Here is a 13,917-nt window from a genome sequence, read left to right on the forward strand (position 1 = left end):
CTCTTACTTACTGACACGAGTAAAATGTATTAATACAAACTGATTGTAAGTCTTCTTTTTCAGACACATGTGAGTCTTAGTTTGGAAAACTGCATAAGTCCGTTTCCACCCTTCTGTTTCCTTCCTTTGCTCTCCTCAAGTCATTGATTTCAACTGTCCTCAGCATAAAAGCTCATCAACAACTTATGTGACTTCATTGTTTATTTCTGTAATATTCCTTTCATTGTGTTGCTTAACCAGTGTTTTAGTCTGACAATAACTGATTTTCAGGCCTACTTTTGTTATGTTCATCTACTTGTTGTTGAATATCACCAACAAACTTTCAAATATGTTCCATTAATATGAAGGTAAGTCAATTATTATCCACAAAGTTCTTATAAAATTTAATTGTAATCAAATAGGAAACTCACAAGAACATCATTTTTTGATATTCCTCGCATTTCAACGCACTTGGTCCATCGTACAAGCTTCCTGATGCCCTCATAAAAGAAGGGTCTCGGTTGAGCCGCGAGCCAGGAATGCATTGTTTCTTCACTGCTTCGTCTGAGGCAAATCGATGGCCCCATTAATACCACTTTGAGTGGACCAAACGAGTGATAGTCAGAAGGGGCAAGTTCGGGACTACATGGAAGATGATCCAGTACTTCAATGCGGACGGGCATTGTCGTGCAACAACACAACACCTTTTGACAGCAATCCTCAGTGTTTGCTTCAAATTGCAGGCTTTAGCCTGGCAGTAAACACCTCACTGTAACGTACAATGTTTATTGTTGCACCCTTTTCCCCATAATGTTCCAGTACTGGACCTTGTGCACCCCAAAAGCTGTATCAGTTTTCCTGCAGATGATTGGGTCTTGAACTTTTTCATGCACAGCGAATTTGGATGTTTCCATTCCATACCCTGCTGTTTGCTCTCCGGCTCGTAATGATGGATCCACGTTTTGTCACTAGTAATGATCCTGTCCAAGAAGTTGTTCCCTTTGTTGCAATAGTGATCAAAATGTTTTTTGTGGATATCCAAGCACGTTTGTTTATGCAACTGTGTGAGTTGTTTTGGGACACATCTTACACAGACTTTATTAAACCCAAGCCTGTTGTGGATGATTTTGTAGGCAGAACTGCGACTAATTTGGAGATGATGTGCCACTTCATCAATAGTTAATAGTCTGTCTAAGAGAATCATTTCACATGAATGTTCAATGGTTTCTTAATTTGTTGTGGTAAACGGTAGTCCGGCTCCTTCATGCTTAACACTTGTGCAACCATTTTGAAATTTTTCAATGCATTTGTAGCCACTCCGTTGTGCCAAAACACTGTTCCCATACTGTACCAAAAGTCTTCGATGAATTTCAGCCCGTGATATGCCTTCCGACCACAAAAACGGATCACTGAACGCTGCTCTTCTTTGGTGCAAATAGGCAGCAGAGCAGCCATGATTAACAGCACGACAGCAATAACAAAACTAACCTAGCAGCTTGAAAATTGCAGAGATATAACAACAAATAAACAAAGCATGTGTCATCAATGTAAAACAACAGTACTACCAAAATGAACAAAAAACAATAACTCAGTTGTGGACAATAATTGACTTACCCTAGTCCTCCTTAATTTTCCCAGTTTGAAAATCTGAAACTTTTTTATAGAATTGCTGAGAACAGTTTTCACAATATGGAATCTCCTTGTTTCAAATTTGTTTCCATTCTTAATTTCTCACTGTCTTGGTGAAATCTGATGTGCTTACACATTAATTAGCCAGTACATTGTGTCCAACTTCTTAATAGCATATTCGTTCACTTTTAGAATGCAGTATAGCAGTGATTCTGCATAGCATGTATTTGACAAGCCATTGGTAGGTTTTTGGAGGTATGTGGCATCAGATATCAACAGGCAGGTCACACCATTCCTGCAAATTATGGGCTTGTTTGTGTCCCAGATTGAGTTCAGACCAGTTGAATTTGGTTGCAAGACATCAACTTGAGTTCACTGTCATGCTTATCAAGCAGCTGTAGCATGATTCTAGTTTTGCCAAATTGTCTTGCTGGAAGGTGCCTTCACTGTCAGAGAAGCCATCGAGGAATGCAGGTGGTTTCCAGTGTAATGTTGACAAACTCCACAACTGTAACGGTCCCTTCAAATTCTACTGTCTGCTGTTTCCAAGATGCTCATCCCCTTGCGTGGGGATGCAAGAACCTGCCCTTTGTCAGAATTGCTTATGTCATTGTGTTTCCCCTTTGGAGCTCATATCATTACTAGACATATTCTCCATTTGTTTCTTTTCCGTTTGTATACTTTCATTACTGTGTTGTGTGCTCACAATCCCGCAAGGTGGCATTCAATCTCAAAGTGACCAGTATTTTGATTGATCAGCATCAGTATATTAATGTTGCTGAGTCAGTCCCTTGTTTTCAAAGACTGTCATTGCAGATATTGTTGAAATGGAGTCAGAAGCTTTATGGAACTCCATCAGTTTCAGATAAAGTGCTCCATTCAAAACCTTCAAATGAGCCATTGTTTATATAAACTTCTGATAACCAGCTCATTGTTTTGCCCCATTGAAATAAATCTTTTTTCTCCAATATTTGTACAGTATTTTAAGGAGACTGGTAAGTATATAATTTGTCATGTCCCCACTTTTATGAAGGAAAATCTAGAGTGTATTTTAGAGCTTTTGGGGGATTGCCTTTCTCTGCAGGCCATCTGTAAACATTCTTGCATGTTCATATTGTATCACTTTTCCCTCCAGCTTTCATAATTTCTGTTGAAACATAAAAGTGCAGAAGATTGCAAGACCTGTTGAATGGAATGAACAACCCAGTGAACATAGAGTAATCCAAAGAAAGATTAAAAATAATGAGGAGAGGTAACAGAAATGAGTTACGCAACAAGCTTAACGTCAGAACTGGGGATCACATTAGTGGCTGAAGTGAAGATATTGCTATTTGAGAAGCAAAATAATGAACAATGATCAAAGCAAGGAGCCTGTAAAGAAGTAAACTAGTAGAGTCAGAGAGGGCATTACTTAGTTAAAGAAGGAAAAAAAGAAAAAAGCTACTATAATCTGATTAAAATTATTTGATTGTTGAGATCTGTTACTTGTCACATCAGTGTTGCCACATCTGCTGCCGGCTACCACCGTGTTCTAGGCATCACACAAACCCAGTGGGTCACTTCACAAATGCTGTTAATGTGTAATGCAGAGCAATGTTAGAAGCAGCTGCTGTGAGGGATGATGGAAATGGGAGATGCACTGTTAGTAGCTGATTTTAAGTGACCAGTGATTGAACTGCAACAGATGACGTGTTTTGTAGCCTTCAATTTAAACTTGTGTCCTAACCTAACCACCGCCTTGTGATGTTGAGTGTATCTGAGAAAACGGCAATCTGTGGCAGAACTAAAATCGTGATCACTTTGTTCATTGTGTTTAAGGCTAACCTCTATGAACAAACTCAAGACAGCAAAACTTCAGTTTCAACAATAAAAGCAAACTGTAATTCCTCGCTGTCGTTAGTTACCTGAAACTACCCTCGCACTGGCTATATGGTCTGCCACGTTACCAACTGATGAGCAGCCCTGGTTGGCACTTGGTTGCGGGTTATAGGTTACACAAGCGGATTCCAACAAAAACAAATATAGCAAGAAAAATAAAGAGGAAATAAAACAGTCAATACAATGATGAAAATAATAAAGAAAAGTGTTAGAAATAACAAAAATTACATTTAAACCAGTTATTTGAATAAAAATGATGTCAAAGTTTTTGATTAGTGCATTTTTCGAGATTCGCTCCTACAATCTTCCATACATCAGGTTTGTACACTAACCACCGCCTTAAACCATCACATTGTGGCACAGGTGTTATATTTATGAATCTAATTACCTAGATGTAATGATTAGTTGTAGCCTTCTGAAATTTGGCTTCATGCAATATTGTGCAAAGCTTATCTAATGTAAGCCGGTATCAGAGATAACTACATATGACCCTGAACCATATCTTGTGGAAGAATCCAGTAGTGTTTGGTTAGTGCCCTGTATGAAATGAGTGCATTTTGTTAGCATTGTGTGTGTGTGTGTGTGTGTGTGTGTGTGTGTGTGTGTGTGTGTGTGTGTGTGTGATGGTGTAGTTATCATGTGTGATGAAATAGGAAATAAAAAGACCAGATTCAGGATTCGGGATAAAACCAGACAAGAAATTGGAAGTATCAAGTAATTTTAATCAGTCTAGTATCAGATGTAGAGCGTAATTGGGGGAAGAAATTTCTGAGAATGCGTTGTAGAGTATGGCATTGTTTGGAATGAGTTGTGGGCTATGGAAGAACTGGGAAAGAAGAGAATCAAAACATTTGCGATGTGGTGCTACAGAGAGATTGTAAGAATTCAGTGGATTGGAAAGGTAAGAAATGAGGTTCTTTGCAGCATTGGTCAGGGAAGGAATATGGATGAAACACTGAACAAAAAAGGACAGGACGATAAAATGGATTAAACACATCAGGAAATAACTTCCTTGGTGCTATAGGGAGCTGTAGGGTAAGACTAATCCCTGCTACGTTCACCTGTAGCAAATCTCAACCTGATTTTTCCCCCCCCCCCCAACTACATTTATAATGGTTGAATGTTGTTTGTTTCCTCCTCCATCTCCCAGTAACTGAACTTTGAAACCTATTATCGTCTATTTACTGAAACACATTGCAGACAGGGATTTATTGGGTGTTCAGAGACTGCGTGGCTGGAGGTACAAAATAAGACATGGTCTTCTTGACATCAGGCACAGATCCAAGACTGGGTTTTTGAGATAATGGATGGTTTCTCGCTGTCTCCCCTCCCCACCTTGCCCCAAATAAAATACGTTGTAACTTTAAATTTTAAATAAATCCCTATGCCTAGAATGATCGGTTGGTAGGACATGTTCTGAGGCATCAAGGGATCACCAATTTAGTATTGGAGGGCAGCGTGGAGGGTAAAAATCATAGAGGGAGACCAAGAGATGAATACACTAAACAGATTCAGAAGGATGTAGGCTGCAGTAGGTACTGGGAGATGAAGCAGCTTGTACAGGATAGAGTAGCATGGAGAGCTGCATCAAACCAGTCTCAGGACTGAAGACCACAACAACAACATGCCTAGAATTTAACAATAATAATAATAATTTGCTTGCATTAATGTTTCGTACATCACGTTAGCATAAGGCAAAAGAATAGTAGTTTACATGACATGAAATCATAACATGCACTTACTATTTCACTTAGCTCTATGACTATGAACACAGTTTTGTAAACTATGGCTTTGTGAGCATTTAAATAAGTGTGAATGAAGTTTCTTTCAGTTGTTCCCACCTACGGGCAGGAATCACGTGCCCGGAGGGACAGAAAAAGAAGAGACAGAGAGGAGGGGGTGGGGGTTGCACATCTGTTGGTCGGATTTATTCTTGGCTGGAGATATTGTAGGTCAGTGCATTGTCATTTTTGATATGGCTTGAATGTTCACTGCAGCCGATCAGTCAGCAGTTGCATCTTTGTGGGCAGATCCTTAAGTGAGCAACTGAAAAGTATCCTGCATTAAAAATTGCTGGTTATTTACTAGAATGCCTTGCCATTTTTAAACTGCTTGAATGTAAACACAGAGTAAAATGTTCTTGGCAGTGGGGGTGGCTGTCTCATAACTTAATCCAAGACATGTATCCCCCCACACCCAACTTTCCCGGGACAGAACACCCCAATAATTTAAGGAAATTATTAGTTATATTGTTGTTGTTGTCTTCAGTCCAGAGACTGGTTTGATGCAGCTCTCCGTGCTACTCTATCCTGTGCAAGCTTCATCTCCCAGTACCTACTGCAGCCTACATCCTTCTGATTCTGCTTAGTGTATTCATCTCTTGGTCCCCCTCTACTATTTTTACCCTCCACGCTGCCCTCCAGTATTAAAGTGGTGATCCCTTTATGACTCAGAATGTCCTACCAACTGATCCCTTCTTCTAGTCAAATTGTGCCACAAACATCTCTTATCCCCAATCCTATTCAATGCCTCCTCATTAGTTACGTGATCTATCCACCTAATCTTCAACATTCTTCTGTAGCACCACATTTCGAAAGCTTCTATTCTCTTCATGTCTAAGCTATTTATTGTCCATGTTTCACTTCCATACATGGCTACACTCCATACAGATACTTTCAGAAACGACTTCCGGCACTTAAATCTATACTCGATGTTACCAAATTTCTATTCTTCAGAAACACTTTCCTTGCAATTGCCAGTATACATTTTATATCCTCTCTACTTCGACCATCATCATTTATTTTGCTCCCCAAATAGCAAAACTCCTTTACTACTTTAAGTGTCTTATTTCCTTATCTAATACCCACAGCATCACCCGATTTAATTAGACTACATTCCATTATCCTCGTTTTGCTTTTGTTGACGTTCATCTTATATCCTCCTTTCAAGCCACTGTCCATTCCATTCAACTGCTCTTCCAAGTCCTTTGCCGTCTCTGACAGAATTACAATGTCTTTGGCGAACTGCAAAGTTTTTATTTCTTCTCCGTGGATTTTCATGCCTACTCCAAACTTTTCTTTTGTTTCCTTTACAGCTTGCTCAATATAGAGACTGAATAACATCAGGGATAGGCTACAACCTTGTCTCACTCTCTTCCCAATCACTGCTTCCCTTTCGTGCCCCCCGAGTCATAACTGCCATCTGGTTTCTATACAAATAGTAAATAGCCTTTCGCTTCCTGTATTTTACCCCTGCCACCTTCAGAATTTGAAAGAGAGTATTCCAGTCAACATTGTCAAAAGCTTTCTCTAAGTCTACAAATGCTAGGAATGTAGGTGTGCCTTTCCTTAATCCATTTTCTAAGATAAGTCATAGGGTCAGTATTGCCTCACGTGTTCAACATTTCTACGGAATCCAAACTGATTCCCCGAGGTCGGCTTCCACCAGTTTTTCCATTCGTCTGTAAAGTACACGTGTTAATATTTTGCAGCTGTGGCTTATTAAACTGCTAGTTCAGTAATTTTCAGATCTGTTAACACCTGCTTTCATTGGGATTGGAATTATTATATTCTTCTTGAAGTCTGAGGGTATTTCTTCTGTCTCCTACATCTTGCTCAGCAGATGGTAGAGTTTTGTCAGGACTGGTTCTCCCAAGGCTGTCAGTAGTTCTAATGGAATGTTGTCTACTCCGGGGGCCTTGTTTCGACTCAGGTCTTTCAGTGCTCTGTCCAACTCTTCACACAGTATTATATCTCCCATTTCATCTTCATCTATATCCTCTTCTATTTCCATAATATTGTCCTCAAGAACATCGCTCTTGTATAGCCCCTCTATATACTCCTTCCACCTTTCTGCTTTCTCTTCTTTACTTTGAACTGGGTTTCCATCTGAGCTCTTGATATTCATGCAAGTGGCTCTCTTTTCTCCAAAGGTCTCTTTAATTTTCCTGTAGGCTGTATCTATCTTACCCCTAGCGAGATAAGCCTCTACATCCTTACATTTGTCCTCTAGCTATCCCTGCTTAGCCATTTTGCACTTCCTGTCGATCTCATTTTTGAGACGTTTGTATTCCTTTTTGCCTGCTTCGTTTACGAATTTCTGATTTTTCTCCTTTCATCAGTTAAATTCAGTATCTGTTCTGTAATGCAAGGATTCTTATTAGCCCTCTTCTTTTTACCTTTTTGCTCCTCTGCTGCCTTCACTACTTCATCCCTCAGAGCTACCCATTCTTCTATATCTCTTTCCCTCATTCTTGTCAATAGTTCCTTAATGCTCCCCCTGAAACTATCTGCAACCTCTGGTTCTGTCAGTTTATCCAGGTCCCATCTCCTTAAATTCCCACTTTTTTGCAGTTTCTTCAGTTTTAATCTACAGTTCATAACCAGTAGATTGTGGTTGGAGTCCACATCTTCCCCTGGAAAGGTTTTAAAATTTAAAACTTGGTTCCTAAATCTCTGTCTTACGATTATATAATCTATCTGAAACTTTCAGTACCTTCAGGCTTCTTCCATGTATACAACCTTCTTTTATGATTCTTGAACCAAGTGTCAGCTATGATTAAGTTATGCTCTGTGCAAACTTCTACCAGGCGGCTTCCTCTTTCATTCCTTACCCCCATTCCATATTCACGTACTAAATTTCCTTCTCTTCCTTTTCCTACTATCGAATTCCAGTCACCCATGACTATTAAATTTTCATCTCCCTTCACTGTCTGAATAATTTCTTTTATCTCATCATACATTACCCCTATTTGATTTTGTATTTATAACCCTGTATTCACCTAACCAAAAGTCTTGTTCCTCCTGCCACCGAACTTCTCTAATTCCCATTATATCTAACTTCAACCTATCCATTTCCCTTTTTAAATTTTCTAACCTACCTGCCCGATTAAGGGATCTGACATCCCACGCTCCGATCCGTAGAACGCCAGTTTTCTTTCTCCTGATAATGACGTCTTCCTTGGTAGTCCCCGCCCGGAGATGCGAATGGGGGGCTATTTTATCTCCGGAATATTTTACCCAAGAGGACGCCATCATCATTTAACCATAGAATAAAACTAAGTGCCCTCGGGAAAAATTACGGCCGTAGTTTCCCCTTGCTTTCAGCCATTCGCAATACCAGCACAGCAAGACCATTTTGGTTAGTGTTACAACGCCAGATGAGTCAATCATCCAGACTGTTGCCCCTGCAACTACTGAAAAGGTTGCTGCCCCTCTTAAGGAACCACATGTTTGTCTGGCCTCTCAACAGATACCCCTCCGTTGTGGTTGCACCTACCGTATTGCTATCTGTGTCGCTGAGGCACACAAGCCTCCCCACCAATGGCAAGGTCCATGATTCATGGGGGGAAGGATTAGTTATATTATGCTTTGTAAAATCACAAAATTATGTTGGAATTTTTTATTTTCCTTGTTCAACGATAGATACCTTTTAAAATACATTCAGTAATGAGTTAAGACAAATAATTATTATGGTAGTAAGCAGGTTAATTGAAAGTGGTGTGAATCATGATAGTGTTACGGTGCTGTGGGCACATTTAGCATTTGTCCCAGTGCGTGAACCTTTGGGTAAAGTCTGGCGCCGGCGGGCCAGCGATGTGACCTTGGTGACATCAAAAGGACTGGAGCAGAAGTGCCTGGAACCCTCCTCCTCGCATCGCCTGACACTTCAAGACATTACAACGCTGCAGCTATATAAAGCCCACCCTGTTGTCGTGGTCATTCAGCGTGGATAGTTTCGTTAAGTGCATGCTGCAGACGTGTTTAGTGTTCCGACTTTAGTGGACTATTTTATATGACTATATTTTGTTTGTTTACTTTAGTCTGTTAGTGTATTGTGAATTAAGTTTGCAATGGATAAATTTGCTACCAAAAAGACAAGCTTGGAAGTTGATGATACTGCAAGTCAACCTCCAACAATTATTGTTGCCAGTTGCTTCGTCATCTTCAGGCGAGAACCGTTTACAGCCGAAACCTGGACAATCCAGTAAGGGAAGATCATTTCAGAAGTTTTGGTTGATCAAATATACATGGCTAGAATATGAAGCATCTACCGAAAAAGAGGCAGATGCTAAAAATCTATTACAATTTTCTTCAAAACAAGAAGATGCATTTTCTTCCATATGTTTTTCTAACTGGAAAAAGGCTTTGGAAAAATTCCGTCTTCATGAAAATACGTTTATGCATGAAGAAGGTGTTCTGAAACTAATTCTATCACTAACCCAAGTGTGGCCTCCCAATTGAATGAACAGTTAGATAGTGATATGAAGAAAGGCCATTAGCTCTTTATACTATCGTGCAATTTCTATGCCAATAAGGACTAGCAATTAGAGGGGATGAAGATGTAAACTGAAATTGTTTTCAATTGTTGGAACTCCGAAAGAAAGACATACCTGAGTTTAAAGATTGGTTAGGGCATGCTGGGTGTAAGTGGATGTCCCACAATATTCAAAACGAGATCATTGATCTATTAGGAAAGTCTTGTGTTGAGGATGGTATTGGCTTCAGTCAAGAAGACTGAACATTTTTCTATTATGGTTGATGAAACTAGTGGTTCTTAGATTCATGAACAAGTGTCATTTTGTAGTCATACTGTTGATGATTCCTTAATCATCAACAAAGACTTTATTGGCTTATACGAGACCCCTAACACTGAATTGCAAACTCTTGTTTAATATTTTAAAAGACGTTTTTGCTCGTCTTGATTTGTCAATGGATAACTTAAGTGGACAGCGCCATGATGGTGCCTCGAATATGAGAGGCAAGTTCAAAGGACTAAAAAGAGTTAGTTTTGGATGTACAACCAAAAGCATGTCATGTGCACTGCATTGCTCACAGTTTAGAGTTGGCAGTTGTAGACAGTCTCTGCCACATTACGTCTATGAGCGATATTATGGCTTTAGCCAACTACTTAATAAACACCGTAAGGGAATCCAACAAAAGGATGGGACTTTTCAGAAGCATACGCTGTGAGAGTGCCAACGACCAAGCTAGTCTATGACCCCTTTGCCCAACTCGATGGACTATGCGAGCTTCTAGTATCTTGAGAGTACTGAAAAACTTTGAAGAACTTCTAGAGTTTTTGAAACATTTTCTGCAGAGAACAAAACAGATGCATGTTACAAATGTGCAGGCTATCTTGAGTCAATGTTACAATTCAAGACTTATTTCTTTTTACATCTTTATTGCCATGCAATGAACCCAGTAGATGATATCAGTGAAAAAATTTAATGCCCTCATATAAGTGTTGCTGATCTGGAAAAAATATATGAGGGCTTGATTTGTATATCATATGGAAGGCGTGATAGTTTTGAACACTTTTGGGAATTGTATTTAAAAGAAAAACCTTCACAAGTTGATGATCCTTCACTTCCTCAGAATCGAAGTATACCAAGGAAGTATGAAAACAATGAACCCAGCTTACCGCACACTTTCAAAACCCCTAAGGAATATTACAAAGCTATTTACATTGAAGTTTGTGAAACAGCGAAATCTTGCACTGAGTGGTTTGCTTCAACTGGACTCTCACAAGTCATTGCAGTTGAACCAGAGTGCTTGCTTCTAGTAAACAGAGCTGAAAGAAATTTGAAAAAATCAACTGAGTTTTTCAGAAATGAGCTAGACATTTAGAGACTGTGCTTACGCTTGAATATGTTAGCTGATATCGCTATTAAAAAACAACTGGTCTTAAAAAAACATGCGTGATGTAAGACAGTACATTACACAAGAGCCTGCAGTTGGAGAAATGTCATGTGAAGAAGTGAAGTGAATAAAGCTTCTCCAAGTAGTTCCATCATGAGAGCAACAGCAGAATGGTCATTTAGCGCCCATTAATTCTAATTCCCTTACCTTCCGAGCTCAGCTTTGACATAGCCATTTCCAATACAGCAGAGAACAGTTTTGGGGAGATGGGATCGCCTTGCTTGACACCCCTCATGATGCGGAATTCTTGAGTTGATTCGCCAATGTTAACATAAGCTGAAGAATTCTCGTAGATTTTCCTGAGCACTTCAATGTATGCTGCTCCCACTCCTTGCTCCCTCAAAGCTTGGAGGACAGCTACATGGCTAATGGAGTCAAATGCCTTTTCAAAGTCAACAAAGGCAATACAAGGAGGCAGTTGGTATTCATTCGCTCTGCTTATCACTTCACTAATGGTCAGAATGTGGTCAATAGTGCTAAAATTGCTCCGGAATCCTGCTTGTTCTATAGGTTGGGCTGAGTCTAGGGTGGAACTAATTTGGTTTAACAAGACCTTTGTGAAAATTTTGTACAAAATTGAGAGCAAGCTGATAGGACGGTGGTTTTTAATATTGTGAATACTTCCTTTCTTGTGTATCAAAATAATCTTAGCCTTGTTCCACAATAGTGGGACTGAAGCATAGTGCAGGCAGGAAGTAAATACTTTTGCCAAGTGATTTATTGTTACCTCTCCTGCCAGTTTGAGGACGTCAACACTGAGCTCATCCTGACCCGGCACTGTTCCCTTCTTCATGCTATCTAGAGCACACACGACTTCTGATGGGAGTATATCTGGAACACTAGGTACATCATTTAATTTAGATACACTCAAATTTTCCTGTGGATTGCTATACAAATTGCTATAAAAAGTCTCTGATGAACTTCAAAACCTCCTCCCTTTTCAGTGATTCGACTGACATTTCCATCGAGTGCGATAACCTGCTTTTTACCGACTGTGAGTTTGCTTTTGGCTGACTTTAAACTTGTATTGTTCTCCAAGCTTGCTCGTAAGGTGTCTTCAGTGAATTTCTGTATGTCAGTTTTCATTTCTCTTTGCACTGCCATACATAGTTCGGAATACGCTACCATGTCACGATCGGCTTGGATTATCATTTCTCTCCTCTGTTGTAAAAGGGTTTCAGTTTTGGCACTTAATGTCTTTGGTTGTTTATTTTTTTTGGCGTAGGCCACCGACTTCTTGTGCACTTGAAACAATCAAGGGAATTAGGCAAATGAATTAGTGGGCATAGCAGCTGTATAAGCATGTCTCCCTATGTGCTATGTCCTCACTTTTGAGGTTCAAGGTCATGCAGCGGTGAGAAGATGAGTCGCTGAAAGCGATAGATAATAAGTTGTCATTGGTGAAACCTATTATGAGGCAGTGACATGCCTCTTTCTGGCCGCTCAGGTATAAAGAAGTCCTTCTCACTCTCCTGAAAATAAAGCACAATCTTACGACATGTGGCCTGTAGCTACTGTGAGAGAACCCTCCAATGAGTGATGCTTGTGGCGTGCAGATTATAGTACCCCACATTGTAAGTGCTCGCTGCTTCACTTGTGCAGACTGTATACTCTGCATAGATTTTTTGTTTCTCTTTAAACGAATTTTATATTGTTCACAGACTGCAACAACTTCTAAGCTTTTCATGACAATTAGGCCACAAAAGCATTGTCTCTTCTGAATGTACTTCTGACCAAAAAGCAATTGTGGTAGCTGGAGTCCAAGTTTTTGTTAATCAAGCCTTTTGCATTCTTTTAGTGATACTCCATAGAAACTTTCATCCCCTAACACATGTTGTTGTTGTGGCCTTCAGTCCAGAGACTGGTTTGATGCAGCTCTCCATGATACTCTATCCTGTGCAAGCTTCTTCGTCTCCCTGCACCTACTGCAACCTACATCCATCTGAAATTGTTTAGTGTATTCATCTCTTGGTCTCCCTCTACGATTTGTACCCATTGCGCTGCCCTCAAATACTAAATTCGTGATCCCTTGATGCCTCAGAACATGTCCTACCAACCGATCCCTTCTTCTAGTCAAGTTGTGCCACAAACTTCTCTTCCTCCCAATTCTATTCAGTACCTCCTCATTAGTTATGTGATCTACCCATCTACTCTTCAGCATTCTTCTGTAGCACCACATTTCAAAAGCTTCTATTCTTTTTTTGTCTAAACTATTTATCATCCACGTTTCGCTTCCATACATAGCTACACTCCATACAAATACTTTCAGAAAAGACTTCCTGACACTTACATCTATACTCGATGTTAACAAATTTCTCTTCTTCAGAAACACTTTCCTTGCTATTGCCATTCTCATTTTATATCCTCTCTACTTCAACCATCATCAGTTATTTTGCTCCCCAAATACCAAAACTCATTTACTACTTTAAGCTTCTCATTTTCTAATCTAATATCCTCAGCATCGCCTGATTTAATTGACTACATTCCATTATCCTCGTTTTGCTTTTGTTGATGTTCATCTTATATCCTCCTTTCAAGACACTGTTCATTCCGTTCAACTGCTCTTCCAGGTCCTTTGCTGTCTCTGACAGAATTACAATGTCATCGGCAAACCTTAACCTTATATTTCCTCTCCATGGATTGCTTGCTCAATATACAGATTGAATAACATCGGAAAGAGGCTACAACCCTGTCTCACTCCCTTCCCAACCACTGCTTCCCTTTCATATCC

At 39.8% G+C, this 13,917-nt stretch overlaps 1 protein-coding gene across 1 annotated transcript in view; it reads left to right on the forward strand.

The window, feature by feature from the left end:
- The first annotated feature begins 341 nt into the window (after positions 1-341).
- LOC124719624 (coagulation factor IX-like) overlaps positions 342-13,917 on the forward strand; it is a 111,669-nt gene continuing 98,093 nt past the window's right edge. The window contains exon 1 of the mRNA XM_047244841.1: positions 342-347. Within this exon, the coding sequence (XP_047100797.1) occupies positions 342-347 (6 nt within the window). The remainder of the gene's footprint in view (positions 348-13,917) is intronic.

Source organism: Schistocerca piceifrons, chromosome 11 (assembly GCF_021461385.2).
Source record: "Schistocerca piceifrons isolate TAMUIC-IGC-003096 chromosome 11, iqSchPice1.1, whole genome shotgun sequence".
In the NCBI taxonomy this organism is placed as follows: Eukaryota; Metazoa; Arthropoda; class Insecta; order Orthoptera; family Acrididae; genus Schistocerca; species Schistocerca piceifrons.